The 15,963-nt window shown below is 39.0% G+C and overlaps 2 protein-coding genes across 12 annotated transcripts in view; both read right to left on the reverse strand.

Annotated features, from left to right (window-relative positions):
- The window catches only part of LOC105357543 (uncharacterized), a 35,811-nt gene extending 33,797 nt beyond the window's left edge, over positions 1-2,014 (reverse strand). The window contains exon 1 of the mRNA XM_011492674.4: positions 1,519-2,014. The gene's annotated coding sequence lies outside the window, so the exon portion shown is untranslated. The remainder of the gene's footprint in view (positions 1-1,518) is intronic.
- A 2,452-nt stretch (positions 2,015-4,466) lies between these two features.
- The window catches only part of syt14a (synaptotagmin XIVa), a 43,531-nt gene continuing 32,034 nt past the window's right edge, over positions 4,467-15,963 (reverse strand). For 4 of the 11 annotated variants that reach the window (XM_078941322.1, XM_023951789.2, XM_078941329.1 and 1 more), the window contains 3 exons: positions 14,381-14,570; positions 13,930-14,007; positions 4,467-8,930 (listed from right to left, as the gene is read on the reverse strand). In XM_078941322.1, the coding sequence (XP_078797448.1) occupies positions 8,617-8,930; positions 13,930-14,007; positions 14,381-14,570 (582 nt within the window). In that variant the 3' untranslated portion in view covers positions 4,467-8,616. The remainder of the gene's footprint in view (positions 8,931-13,929; positions 14,008-14,380; positions 14,571-15,963) is intronic. The other 7 variants (XM_078941323.1, XM_023951790.2, XM_078941327.1 and 4 more) reach the window with 6 other exon arrangements.

Here is a 15,963-nt window from a genome sequence, read left to right on the forward strand (position 1 = left end):
GCAAACTTCGCCTAACTGCGATTTTTCAGTTGGGATTCAAAAAACCCACCTTCTTCTATTTTTAAACTTCTGCAGGAACAAACATGTGTTAACCTTTCCTCTTAAGTTGCTCGCAGGAGTTTGTGTGTCATCCTGGAGCACAAAGCCGCATTCATGATGGGGAAGCAGAGCCTGAGGGGGAAAAAAGAACTCCGGGCTACACCCTGCGGTCTTGACACACATACTGTGCACACAGAGAAACACACACTGAGTCAAGCTCAACTTGTGGCGGCTGATAACTTTTAACACAAAAACAGAGCAGAGACAGACAGGGGGATAAAAAAAGGGAGGGATGATGCAAAGCGAGCTGAAAAATCCTCCCCAGTCAAGCGCTTTAAACCGTACTGCCGATTATCCACAACACCTGCTCCTTTGAGGGTTTTTTGTTGTTGTAATTTTTAAATTACAAACGGGTACAGGTTCAAAACCGACTCGCCCACTCGCACTGTGGTTTCATTTTGTGCTTGGCACCAGCGCTGGATTTCCTTCTGCATACACTATAAGTCTGCTGAGAGCCATGTTTTGATATTCTGCTCCAGATGTGAGTCTCTGCGCCCTGCCAAGGGAGATGAATGGCTGGGAGGTGGTGGTGGTGGGGTGTGTGTGTGGTGTGTGTGTGTGGGGGGGCAGGCTACCTGCAGGTTCACATCCTTAATGAGCAGAAGAGTCTGCTGAGAGCGAGATATGATTGATAGTGCAGTGACAGAGCTGGAAATCACACTAAGTGTTTGTGATAAAAGTAAAAAAAAAAAGGGGGGGCAAAGACAAGAGGATCGGGCCACCATGCAGACCACTTCCTGTTGTTTATTACAGCGATCTTTTCTTTTCTAGTCTGAAAACTTCATTCGCTGCTCTATAAAACATACTTTTGCCTCCAAGCAAACAACAACAAATGGTGGAATTCCTGGCAAGTAACTCCAGCTGTTATTGATTAAAAAAAGAGAGAGAGAAAGGTGAGGAGCATCCAGTCCGGAACCCTAACATGCATTCCTTTGTCCTAACTGAGGGTTAGAAACACCACAAAAGTGCTGGAAGTTCATCAGGTTTGAGAGGATGCACAGAGATCACAACAAACGCTTGGCCAAACTGCACAAAAGCTCGGCTTCTTCTCAAGGGCTGTGATAAAGCAACACTTCAGGATGTGCAGCCAAAAGCAGTCGTGTGGCAGGACGGATGCCAGGAGGGCGGCTTGGTTATGTCAGCCTGCATAATGCGTTAGATCAGGGTCTCTGTCATGTCAGGCAGCTATTAACTGCCGAGACTCTCATTAATCCTGTAGGAGCAAATCAAATCATTCAGTCGGTCTGCGGCTTGAGCTCAGACTTCACAAAAACTCGTGTTTGAATCAATAAAACTACATATAAGTAGTTGGGGTTAGGAGTCAGTGTGACTTAACAGTGTGGACGTCATGACAAAACATCTTCAAGAGTGTTTACATCTCCGAAAGTGAAGTGGAAAACAGGAGTAATGTTCTCCTACCTGTCTTAAATGGTCTTGAGCTCGTCCTCGGCTCCACACTTGCTTTGTAATGACGGTTCAAATCCAAGCCCAGTTGATTTGATAAAAAAAATGGGGGAAACAAACACTACTCAACAAAAATACCTGCAGCACGCGCGCAAACCTCACGCGCTTCTCGAATACGTATATCAGTTAATTAGCAACTTCGAATCGCTCGCGCGCTTCGATGAAAGTCGTGTGCCGCGCGCGTAGCATCCTCAAAAGCTGTTATGAATAAAAAATAAATAAAATAAAAAAAAACGAATAAATGACAATAACAAAAATGAGTGGTGGTTTGTTTGTTCGTTCCTCCTGAAGAGGACCGACGGGGAGGTTTGGTTCTCTGGGAGGGATGTCGAAGGTTTTCCCTGGTAGCTGACGGCGCTGCGCTGGAGGTTCATCTGAATGAAGAAAACAACAGCAGCGTCGCAGCTCAACTACGGCTGATGAGTTCAAAGGCGCCTCGGAAGTTATGCTTACCCTCTGTGGTCAACATGGAAGGTTCAGACGGCAAAGCATCATGGCCACAAACACCAAATCAAACCGGTTAGAACGCAAACATGGGTACTTAAGAACTTTAATTTAACTAAATTTAACGTTACTACAGAATAATATTAATATACAATATACTCAATGATAAATAAAGAATAGTAAACTAGGTCATTACCAAAGTAAGAGTAATGAAGGGGTGAAAAACGATAGTAAACGTTCCTTCTTATACCCTTGTACAAGCAAGTAACTTTTAAATGTATTAAAATACATTTATGGATAGCTCTGTTCCGGGTCATTGTAACTTTACAATCTCTCATTGAAAAGTGAAATACTGGGAATGAACACACATGTTGGAATTTATTAAGGTTAAAACTCACATTTTTTTTAAACTATCACTGGAAGCACTATTGTTAATTTACTAACTTACATCTGTATCTAAAACTATTATAATTTGCATATTCTCTTTTGAACTATATATACAATGTCTTCTAATCTTCTATCTTCTAATAACGTTGTGTTTTTCACCTAATTAAAGACCCACATTGATTAAAATCACCTTTTGGGTGTGTTTTTAAGTGTTTTTGTAGCATTTTTCTCATGACAAAGGACATGCATAAAATAATTCAAGATTAAAACTGTGTTTTCTTAGTATTTCTTTATTCAATTCGGGATGGATTCAGTGCGGTAAAAACATGCAGTGTGATGAAAAGCTAAGTTGTGATGCAGCATATTAAATGGGTGGTCAGAAGTCTCCCTGCTCCGCTCCATTCTGATGCATCCAATTGCAAACAAATAGATCCATGTACGTCTTTATTTTCTTCTTCTGAGCTGCCATCTGACTCCAAACTGTAGGGCTGGATAGCTCCAAAACTGCTCAGCATTTTTGTTACACCACTATATAGCGTGGGGTTGTGAGGTGCTATAAGCTAGCGGAGAAGTGTAGACAGAGGAATGATGGGATATCAGCGGAGGTTTACTTCCTAGCCCGTGGTCCCGCCCACAACTCAGAGGCAAATTTCTGGTAAGGTCTTCCCACTTTGCAGAGACAATGTCCCAGAAAACGACACAGGTTTTTTATTTGTTTATCTAAAAACTGCCGAATCATTATTAAAAGACCACTGGGTACGCTTTAGCAATGTATCGGAATTGTAATTTTTATTCTTATTTGGCACATTTTTTATCTGTCTTTGTAATATAAAACACTTTGGTGGCCTGATGGTGCAGTGAATTACTATGTAAATAAAGATTCTTTTATGAGAGAAATATTTATTAAAGTGGCACTATACTTAATTCAAATTTTTAGACAAATAATCTCCAGTTTCATTAATCAGTTTTTAACGTATGGAGACAGGTCAATTCTTTTTGTATTTTTTGAGAACTTTTGAAAAAAATATTCTGATCTGTAAAAGTTTAAATATCTTATTTTTACATTTGAAGATCCTGAAAGCTTGTTGTTAATGAGTCAAAATCTCTTGTGTTTTCATATCCCGTGCAGTGCGGCGCTTCCAATAGATACATTGTGATTTCCAACAGCACTTGAATGCGTTCTGACACTTTTTTTTAGAGGGGTTGTGTGGTGGAGATCTGCTCTGCAGGGATGTGACCGATAAAGGGAGAGGAGGGAGCAAGCCCCACTCATCTGTTCTGCATTTTCTCTTTGATTCAGAAGCAGCAGCAGCAGCAGCAGCCACTGAATCTCATTTTCCAGCACTTCTCTCTTTGTTCTGCGCTCAGCTAAGGAATGTGCCGGAGAAAAAACAAAAACACTTAAAATCTAAAACCTTACATTTCTGAAGTAGCTTTTATTCTCCTTACCCCCTTGCCCTCATCCCCTCTGCTTTTAAAGAGCGGCAATCACACAAAGCTGAGGTGTCAGTGTAGTGTGACAACTAAGCTTGGAAAAAAGTTACAAAATACAATACATTAATTAAGGTTTGAATTAAGCTGCAATGGATTTGACAGATGTCCACTTGAAGGTATTTTTTTCGCACCCATCTACTCATCTTCTGCAGCAGAATCATTGTGGGGTGCTGAAAGGGTGGGAATCTGTTCTAGCTGTCAGACTCCCTAAAGTTGTGTTTTACTCTTTTAAACGGATTCACTTTTTCTTCTATTTGTGCAGCAGACAGATTTTTCCGATGTGCAGTAATCATGGCTTCAGCTTCCTCTGACTGTGGGACTGAAATCTCTATGGTAAAACCAGCGCCACCTTAAGATCACTCCTGTAAATGCGCTGCAAACCTTTTCATCTTAGACGAGGACTGCAAGAGTCCTTGAAAAAAGTGCACCGTTTTTAAGGTTAATAAAGCTGAAACAGTCATACTAAAGGTAAACTACAGTAGTTGCTCCACCTATTGGTTGTTTTTTAGCAATGCAATCTAAAACAACCAACTGGATGGAGCATTGAAGGAATAAAACGAAAAGAAAACTCAAGTGTGTTTGGTTTCTGTTTTGTATTTTTCTAGAACAATATTACCATCACATAGAAATTGCTCTCATAGTTAATTTCAAAGACATCTTACAAAGTAAGCTTTACACACAGAGGAAAAAGTATGTTTACGTTAAAACACTGAGACACAAGTCTTAAGTCTGAGCGAACAACAGTAAGGCATCGATGCCGTCTGTGGCATTGGCTGTTTCTAAACTGAAAAAACACTAATCTTCTAAAAAGTTACCAATTGAAGTCAGTGAAAGACACTGTGTGAAAGACTGAACACAAGCGGTTAGACGTCAGGAGAGAAGGTGAATAAGCTCAAACAGTAAAATGATCAAAAACACAAAATTAAAGAAATTATGTTTTTCTTTCATTTTTTACCGTCTTTTTCATCATATCCCCAATTAGTTTTTTTCTGGAAAGGCTACAGAGATTTCCTCCCTTGTGGCGTTCCAAACAGGAAGTGCCCACTGGTTCCAAAAAGCCAAAATGCCATGGACTTCTGTTGGGAAACAAACAGCTATTACTCAGTCATTCTGTTTTTTAGAATAACCATTCTTGTTAAACTACCTTTTTTTTTACATGTTCTTTTTAATCCTATTTTATTTATTTTAATATTTTTTATTGCAAGATATTCAAGTGATGAACTGACCAATCATAAAGTATGTGGTCTCACGTCTAACATTCGAAATGTTTGGTTCACCGATTCTCTTGAGCCCACGATCAAGTGGTAGGGGTGTGGACCATAAACAAGCACACTTCTGAATGGGGAGAGTGGTTGCCATAGAAACAATGAATCAGATCGACCAATTGCTGTTAACTGACAACGCCTGGCTCTAACAATAGCAGCAAAAATGGCTACTGAATTGACTTCATTTTGTTGGAGCCAGAAGTAAGCCGTTTTCTATTGGTGACATCACACGAGCTAGCTATTGTAATTATGTTTTTATTCTATTTTTAGAAACAGAATGAATGAGGCACTGACCAGTGAGATTTTAAATTTTGTTGTACGTTTGAAAGTGACTATAATAATGCTATTCTATTCTATTGTGTCACAATTTCTTCACTACTCACTACATAGTGCACTATATATTGTGTTTTCCATTTTGTAGAGCTGTCTGAATCTACAATTCCAAAATCGAGTGCCTTAGAAATTTCCCAGAAGGCTCAGTGAAAGACCAGTCACTAGACTGGCGACTATAGACCACAATGCATTACATTTGAACAATGTTTGTGAAATAATTTTTGTTTTATATACAAACCATCCAAGTTTTCATCTTCTGAACACAATGGGTTCATGAACACTCTTCGTAAAATGTTCATATTTCTTAAGCTTTTACTTTGATAAACCTACGAAGTCATAGATGTCGTTTAAAAACAAGAAGTAGTTAGCATAACCGTCCAAAATGTTTTTAAAATCCAGGGCACTACATAGCCCCAGACTATATAGTTTTTAGTAGGTAGGGAGTAGGGAAGGAATTGGGACATTACCTCATACCTCATACAGTCAATGAAGCAGACAGATCAGAGGAGTATTTTCGTAAGAAGTAATCTACAAATCCAGTAATCTCTGATTCACCCTGGCAGCTTTCAGTTCGTGGAACTTCAATGTAATCCTACCCTCAATGTTATGATACCAACAAAACCTGAACAGAAGGCAAGACTTTCTTTTACATTTGAATCAGTGTTTAAGCAGCAATAGGACAGAAATGATACAAAATAACTCAAATGTTAAAAAAACAAAAACAGACATCAATAATTTTCCACAGCTGGTCTCCCATTGAGGTTCACAACCACAAAACACTTGACTACAAAAGTTCAGCTTAGCTCTGATTCATATACATATATTTCCTATTTTAATCAAATTTGGGGATAACTTTGGCTTCTGTTTTGCTAAAATTAAAATAATCTCTCCATTTATTGTCATCAGTGGGACTCAATAGACTCAACAATGAAGAGTGGCAACCATCATGGTGATGCAGCAAATTCCACAGAATTTTGTTTTGACTTTGACATGAACTTCTGCCCGTCTTTCACAGGGTTTGGATCACTGTTGTGCTGTAAAAGCTGTGCTTCTTTCCGTCAGGAAGCATGAAGCTGAAACGGATTTCTAGTCTGGTGTGAGATGAGCTCTGCTGGTCTCCATCGCATTTCCACATCTCCTTTTAAAGAGGAGGAATATGACCTGAGCCGCAACGCATTCACTGAACTAATATAAAGAAGCAATTCAGTGCAGTATTGCTCAGATTAATACGTGACTAGCTAAGAATATTTTTGATGCAGATTTTTGTTTTACCTGTAGATACAAAAATAGATAGCAAACATTTAATACTATAAAGTAGATGCAAGACATTCAAGAAGGGTGTTTGGTACTTGTTACAAGAAGAAAAATGTCACAGCCAACATAGAGAAAAAAAAACGTACTGATGTCAGAGCCTTTGACATCGCTCTTTCCTGCCTCGTTCACAGACATTTAGCAAACACAAAGCTAGCTTCCAGCACAACCACAGGCACAGAAAAGAGTATAGGTGTGTTCTGATTTGTCTCTGGGAAAAAGTGCAAACCATTGGCCTGTAAACAATCTGCAGGTTGTTCAGAAATGGTTTGAGAGTCTGTGCTTCTTGTGGTCAAGGGTGCAGGTCTGTGTGCTCTCAGAGTGGGAATGTTTGGAGCTCAGGCCACCAAAAGAAACAGGAAGACCAACCTAAACCTTAAGGCAACAGCTCCTTGTGCAGACACAGATTAGCACCAGAGCAGACAAAAAGGTCCGTGTGTTTCTTAATTATTGGATGGCATCTGATGAGTCATGTTGTTTCAAAATGTGTCTCAAAAAACAAAAGTATTTGGCATTATATTGTAGATTTTACATTGAACCTGCAAATATGGTTGTACCTTGGCAGTGTTGACTAAGAAGAACGCGCACATGTGAAAAAAATCTGCATTTTCTGCTGACTCCCAAAGCTCCAGCAGGATTGTATCAAAAGTCTACATGTGATGGGGTAAAACAAACCTTCAGAAAGTGAGATGTCGCCTAAACCGAGACCAAATTAAGCCTTAGTCACAACTCCTATAACAGGTAACTACATGGGCTGTCTGCAAACAAAAAATGGGCAAACCTGTACGGGGCACGCAGGTATCCTGCAAAAAAATGGGGTGAGCACGTAGAGGGAAATTGTTCATGCACTTTTTTTTCCACGGGCAAGCGATAAGTTGTAGCAAAAACCTAAACAAGACAGAAGGGTAAAGTAAGAGTAAGGTAGGTGAGATGGAGGCGTGTTGTAAGGGTTTTTCCTTTTATAAACGCCCCCCAAATCCTGTGCACGGTAAAGGAGCCTCTTAGTGCTGTTCACGAGATTTGTGTGCGCTTCGTGCACACAGCCTGGCTGTTAGAAATGAGAAAATTAGACAATCAGAGTGTAATTAGTGTGGGTATCCTATGGGCACTTATGTATCACATGCAGCATTTGCACGCAGTCAGTAAGAAGCCACTTACTAATGACTAGAGTGTGGCGTAAGGTCACGGTATGTAAGCATCTTCTTTACGTCATAAGTGCCTGCATCTTACATTACCTTTACAAATACTTCACGATACACTTAGCACACGTATGACTATTGTACGTTCCACTTTCATGTCTGTATGAGCCTCAAGTGAACAGCAAGACACACCTGCGCACCCTTTAAGATGCAGCCGCTTTTCTATACGACCCTTCACGGGCCCAGACAACCCAAAAACCTGCAGGTCATGTACTGTATGACTAAGGTTTAACCGGTAAATTTTAAGGACTGAGAAAAAAGTGTTGCATTCACTTCAGTTTTCTGAGAACTGATGACAGCTCTTTGTGATTCAAGAGAATATAAGAAATGGAGTAATTTAGACATGTCTTACTTGATGTGTGTGGTTTTTTGTTCCATAAACGCATCTCATTAACAAAAACCTGTCACAATTTTATCTATGAAAGAGAAGGCAATGCATTTTTAGCCATGTAACTAATCAATGGCTGTCAGTGGTTTTGCCAGCGGTGTCATGCTGTCATGCTAAGCCGATTAACTGGGAGCAGAAACATGTGATTCATTTGTATTCCCATCATCACCGCTGAGCCCGGCTCTCTCTGTGGCTGCCACGCAGCAGAAAGTCTCCAACCCTCCGTCAAATGCTAGGATTCCAGCAGACTGTGCCAGTGGCAGACCTGCTGTCCCTTCGATTCCTTCATCTGAGTCCAGTGGGTGAGCTCCTCCTCTCCGGAGCTGTTGAGGCCCAGAGAAATCCAGCCAATCATCTCCTTTCGCTTCATGCTGCGCTTGTTGTAGACGGAGAGGATGAGCGTGACGTCAGATAGCTGGAAAAGAGCTACCTGGAAGACGAATGTCTCCTTATAGGTGGGGTTGGGCTGACCTCGACAAATGGACGTCTTGCACTTGGACATCTCATGGCCCATGGAGTTGAGTAAGGTCAGCTTCACATACGTGTCTGCACACGAGAAAATAATTACGGAATGTTTAAAGTACTTTCAAAGACATATGACAAGGTTGTTTGTATGTGGTGACGATGACAATGTGGGTATTTTTATCTGCTCTCAGTGTCCTCTCTACTGGTTCGACCCGCTGCAGCTCTGTTGCCTCTGCAGTAAAGTGTGACCCATTTTCCCTCACAAAGGAGCCACTCCTGAAATAATGTCAGCGCCGTTAATGCTACCGACTACGACCGCACAGGATGCGGTTTCCTCCTGATCAAACACAAAGCACAGCTGCCACCAGAAGAAACCCAGAGAACACAGGGAGTGTTACTTTACTCTTGTTGCTATGCAACTACAGCATGTCTAACACGAAACATGTAAAAACACTATTTCTCCCCCAAAAATCTCTACTATTTTATATCAGCCTTCAGATAAGAGTTGTGCTCATCAAGTTTAAAGCTCAAATGAGAAAATCCACATTAAACAAAAGTGGACATTTATATAATGTAGATAGATTAAGATAATCTCAATCTAGTTGCATGTAATTAAACTGGCAATAGAATATTTGTAGTGGATTAGAAGTATTTACATATTTAGATCTACTGACATATGGATGTGAGCCTGATTCCATCTTGTGGTTCTATTTTTAGAGCAGTTTTTTGACAGAAAGGCTGCCGTATCCTTTTTCTGCAGGTTTTGATGCTCAAACCACGATTCAAACTGTAGCAATAAATTCAACTGAAAGGAGGGGGGGGGGGACTAGGAATCACAATGGATGTCTGAGTGTTTTGTCCTTCGTCTGTAACCACACTCCGCTATAACGCTGCGTATTATGCTACCGTCTAAGAGGCAGCGTAAGGAATGAATCGCAGGGGCTTTCATGCTGTCGAGTGCCAGCTGCTTTCCAACGCCTTGCTCGCTGCCTTGAATCGCGCTCACAGTCGCTCTCTTTGACATAAAAGCAGAGTGGAAAAAAATAGCCTTGATTTCGCTTTTGACTGCTGCTGAATGGGCTCCGCCGAGCCGTGGATGTCTTAAGTGGTCAGTAGCGGTAATGCAAGGCTCTCTGGTGTTGCTGAATGAGAGGGGCTGCTGCTGATGATTGACTTTTGCTTATCAGCCGCTTTCTGTTTTGAAATGGCAGAAAAAGAGCTCTGAAAGTGCTCCGCTTCTTCCTTTTGTTCCCCTTTTTCCGACACACACAAAGTCAGTCAAAGCCTGTGAGGTTGTTTTTTTTCTCCCCCATTCAGTTTTACCAGATGTGACTATTTTCCAGCTACAATCTGTATGGAAATGCCATTCAGGGAACACACAAACAGCATCATCTGGAGTTATTGGTAAATACAAATGGACGGTGAGTGTGCCTGAATGCAGAAGTCCCTTTTCTGTTTGTTTACTAAGCTGAAGGCTGAGCTGAACATGTTCAGTCTCTGGTCTGGCATGCCAAATGGGACTGTTTCAGTAAAACCAGAGCATTCACAGATGCACAGCAGTCTCTTCTATACGGCCACAAGCTACAAAGCAAACTGAAAACTGTTGCTTCAAAGTGAATCCATGAATTTAAAAAAAAAACAATTCATAAAAACTCGAGACATGAAAGGGAGGAAGAGGTGACAGGGACGCATGCATGGCAAAACATTCATGAAGAAGGTTGGAAGCAACAGTTACAACATGCAAACATCTTCATGGATGAGATTTGTAAATCCTTTATCGGGAAAAGAGATCATTTAGGTTGTTTGTCAGCCTTATTCTGTGATTAAGCCCAAGTTTGTAATTCAATAAATGTTAAAAAAACTCACTTGAGGAGGAAGATATGAGCCTTTTTTAAATTTTTGAATGAATGTGACAATATGAGGACCAAAATTAACCCCTTGACGCCTGAATTTATGTCCAGCAATTAAAAAAAAAAAGCCTATGGCTTCATGATATGGCTTTTTAAGTAGATGCTGAAGTAAGTTTTGAGCAGAAGTGATTTGATGCATATTTGTATTTTATTAAGTGTTATGGGGTTAAAGACCAAAAGCAATATGTCGGTGCTTAATAATCCAGAAATGCCCAATTACAGTATGTGTAAACTTTTTCTTATTTTATTTATTCATTTTTGAGTCATGCAATTTAATTAATGGCATTAAGGTTTGACAAAGCAGTGTCAAAATGTTTGCTTTTTTTTCTAACATATGTGCGGTTAAAGGGGTCACTGTGCTTCTTTTTTCAATTAGAACCAAATGTGTGATAATGACACTGACTGTATTAAGACTGATGAGGCTGCATGTGTGTTTCTTTGCCCTCCTCACATTTACAAGGGAGTTTCATGAAACTAGTTTTTGGCTTAGCAATGAAATGAGAATTCTTCATCTGTTTTATGTCACCAGATACAGATGACATTTCATCTTAGATTCACATTAAACTGTATCTGCTATCTCACTAACTTATCTGGGTAAAGACGTAAACAACCGCAGAGTCAAGCTGAGAGGATTTTTTGCTAAAATAACGACCAATTGCTTTTCAGATTGATTACAGCTTTATTTTTTATATCATAATTTGAATAAGGAGCACTGGACATGTTTTTATCTGATGCTGTCAATGTGTAGTTCACAACAGAGGTTTTTAGTAAAGGTGGGGCTGGCTTGATAAAATCGCTCTGAATCAATCCAAGCTTAATAAATCAATAATTGATCCATATAAGTAAAGATCAATCTTTTATGCCTTTCCTTTTCCGGTGACCTAACGCATATCAGCAGTTTTCTTTTGGAAGTTACTTTTATCAGTATTCATTGTGTGTGGGGTCATGGGTCACATGTTTTAACAGAGGGGAGTGGGAAGGGTGAAGGGTGGGTTGGGTTTTTATTGTAATATTATGTTTTTGTTTTGTTTTCGTTTGAAATGTTAAAGCGCTACGAGTTGCGCAATGTATCAGAAGCGCTTTTTTTAAATAAATAAAGTTTGATTGATTGACATTGACGTATAATAGAACTTCCCATAGGATGACTAATGCTAATGCTAACGCTCGTTTGACATAAACATACATTGCTGACTAAATTAACAGCTTTATATACTCATAGGCATACATTTTCCAAACTCTTTTAAGGAAATATTTTTTTAAAGAAACCATTTATGGTCTAAAGCAGCGTTTATTGCTGAAATCTTCTGGAATAAAGTATAAAGCTATAGCACGAGCGCCACCTTGAGGCCAAACTGAAACAGCCTCCAGGAGAGGCAAAATATTTATTTTTGTAACATGCACTAGTTTGGAGCCTTTATAATATTGATGATCTGCACATTTTGGTTGGAGTTACTCTGTTTGAGAAATCATGTAACAAATTTATGGTGTTAACAATCTAATTGGTTTATATTTTCAATAATAAATTTTACAGTATGTGAACTGCGTCAGATTAATATGAATACCTTCAAAACATATATAGATTATCATTGTATTTTTACACACATATGTTTAAATGTGTAAACCATGTAAATTCAAAATTGAATTAAAAGGAATCCAATCAAGTAGATCGAAATAAGCAAAAAGGATGCTGGAAATTATAGGTGATATCCAGCTCTATGTGAAGGTTTAAAGTCCCACTCTAAGCATCTTCTGATCTGTTGCAAAAGTATTCCCAGTGGTCTTTTAAATATGGTAATACTGTTTTATGCCAAAATAGCCAGCTCAGTGGCCTTGTTGTAGAGTGTCCGCCACTGGAAGGTTCATGTCCAGGTCGAGTCATACTAAAGACTCTAAAAATGGGACCCAATGCCTTCCTGCTTGACACTCAGCATTAAGGGCTTGGATTGGGGGGTTAAACCACCAAATGATTTCCAAGCGCAGCTGTGTCTGCAGCTCACTAGTTGCTCGGCATGGGTCAAATGCGGAGAGCAAATTTCACACACCTACAAGGGTGACAGATCATGGGACTTTAACTTTAAATAAAAAAAACCTGTGTTCTTGTCTATGACATAGTTTCTGCAGAGCGGCAGTAGTTCCTTAGACATTTGCTTCAGCGTTGTGGGCAGGACCATTGGTGCAGAACAAACCCCCCCTTTCCCAACACCCATGATGACTAAGTAATGTTTTTTCTATTGCTAGCATACAGCCCCTCACACTGCAAACCTAACATTAAGGGTGCATCAAAAACGGCAAACAATGTTGGAGCCTTCCAAAACGTACATGGATCTAGTTGTCTACAAGTGGATGCATCAGAATAAGTGAACAAGGAGCTTGTGGACCACCCAGTGTATTTTCTGCGTAACAAATATAAGTTTCAAACAGCATTTTTATTTTCAACGTTGCTGAATCTCAACAATTTGAATAAAAAACACTTGGAAATGCAATTTTAAGCTTAATTTTCTGTATGTCCTCCATCACCATAATAATGCCACAAAAACACAATTTTTCTTGGAGAGGGTCTTTAAAGAAAGTTCTGGTAATCTTTAAACTGTTGGCATGTCAGCTTACTGAGGTTATACTGTTAACTACAACTATTAGTTTAATTTCTAGTATTTTTTAACAAAGAAATAATATTTATCTGACAATAAAAAGCAATTTAGGTGCACATTTTTCACAGTTATGTTAATCGTTATTCTCGTCATTTATTGCTTGTTGCAACTCAATTGCTAATTTGTTTTCTTTGTTTCCAAATGTAAAAGAGTAATAAAAAAAGCTGTACATTCTGAACAAATTTAGGCAGTTTTATTATTTTAAAACAAGTTCTTATTATTATATTCTGACTCGATATTATTCTAGTTATTTTCTTGCTTGTATTGTGGATGTGTTCCCATAAATTTTATACTGTCTTAAATTCTGGTGCAAACATTAAATAGAAAGAAACCTTAAGTAACTTTTTTTTTCGATTTTTTCCTTTTTTGTATTTTGTCTCTGACTTATGGAATGAGATAACAGGAACATTTGGAGGAAATCCTCCCAAAACCATGAACTGAACTGCATCCATGAAGATGTGTCTGAATGTGAACATTTCACCACTGACAGCACCTCACTGCAGGTCAGCCACAGACACTCACCTCTGATAATATAAACCTGTCCACCTATCAAATGTTTCAGACAACAGAACAGTCCATCTGACAACAAGGGTTGGACAGCAGTAAGAAAAAAACAGCGGACCAGGATGTCAAAAAGGTAGTAAGGTGGAAAGAACTTGAGGTACAAACAAATCACAAGGTGTGAGGGGAAGAGAAACAAGGTCAGAAGGTAAACAACAACATTTTCTTGAACTTGCTGCTTGGATCCTTAGAAGCTCATGGAGGAAGGTGATCCAGGAAGTAACAAATTAGAGGAAACTCAAAAAACTGCAGTGGACAGAGCGGAGAAGTTGCAAGCTGTGCAGAGCTTCTTAGATTTTGTGACAAACTAAACATGAAATGTTTAAATGTCAATATTTCCTTGCTCATTCTAACTCTTGAAATAAACCAAAATGTTCAATGCCTGCACATCGAAACCATTTAGGGTACTTACTGGGTGGCTTGTTGGCTGCCAGGTTTTTGAAGTGGATGCCTTTGATGATTTCCACAGAGAGGCGTCCGGTGGTGGCGTTGTACACCAGGCCCACAAGGATCTCTGGCGTGGAAGCCTGGCTGACAGACTGGAATGACGAGGCGCTCTCGCTGCATGTCATGTCTGAGAGGCTAACCTGGGATTCACCACCCTGAAAGTATTAGCGGAAAACTGCTGAGAGTTCAATAATTTATCAAGTTCCGATGAAATATTTATCGTCATCGTCACTTTGTGTGACTGCCATAGTACCCAGAGCTTCTATCAGCTTTTACGAGACCCAGAAAACAAATTATTAACATTCAGAGGGTACTTATTAATCAAGTTGACAGTCACTTCTCCTGCCTGCTGCTAGTGAAAAGAAAAAGATTACATTATTTTCTATTTTTATTCCTAAAAAGGTGTCCAGACTCATTTTTTAGGACTGGCTGAAGTTTTAAAGCTATTTTTTTTTTATCTTTACAAGTCTTTTTCACAATCAGATCTAAAGGATAACTCAAAGCTCACAAGAAAGACTCCTTTGCAGTTTTTGTTCTTTATCTCTTTATATGATCCCCATATCTTTAAAAAAACAGGAAATATTTGAATTTAAATTATGTTTACAGGACTGAAAATAATTATATGTAATTGTCAAGTCCTTTGCTTTACAATAGAATTGGCTTTCTAAAGTAAAAATACAGCTTAAGAAAAAGTGAAATAGACATAAATGTTAAAGAATTAATTGCAAAGAGCTGCAATTTGTAAATACAAAGGTTACAGAAGAAAATCTAAATTAAAATCATTACAAATGGTATAATTACACATTTTACTGCTACAGTAAAAACAGCACAAAACAGTGGAAAGAAAATCTATACCAATTAATATATTGACTGTTAAAAATAGGGAAATATTGTAACATCTCCCCCTAAAAAAAATTAATATTAAATGTCAGGCAGAAAGTCCTAGAAGTTCAATTTTCCAAATAAAATAGGTTTTGGTTGAAAAAGCGTAATTAAGTCAAACCACAGAAAAACAAACCTTATACGACAGGGGTCCCCAAATCCAGGCCCTGAGAGCCAGTGCCCTACATGCTTTTTCAACAAACCTGCCATTGAAGCTCCTTATTGGCTAAACACAAATGAGCCAGGCAATCAGCAGCGAATAAGGCAGGGTTTCTGGAAAAACAGCAGGACACCAGCCCTCAAGGCCTAGATTTGGGGACCCCTGTTATAAGGTAACATAACACAAAGCGGTAAAAATTAATGGTAAAAAAAAATTAGAAACATACTTAGCTTAGCTATTTAAGAAAGCTAAAATATAATGCTTTAAAATAACTCAAAAATAACAGTAAAAATAGCAGGACGTGCAGAAGATATGGGATGCAAAAAGCATATAAGTTAAATCAACTTTCTTATAAATATTATTCAAGTTTATCTTTAAATTTTAACTTTATTTATTCATTAATTCATTCGTTCATCTTCTTCCGTTTATTCCCTTTCGGGGTCACGGGGCTGCTGGAGCCTATCCCGGCCACTTGCGGGCAAAGGCAGGGGGCACACTGGACAGGT

Source organism: Oryzias latipes, chromosome 22 (assembly GCF_053564925.1).
Source record: "Oryzias latipes strain Hd-rR chromosome 22, Olatipes_Hd-rR_3.1".
Lineage (NCBI taxonomy): Eukaryota > Metazoa > Chordata > Actinopteri > Beloniformes > Adrianichthyidae > Oryzias > Oryzias latipes.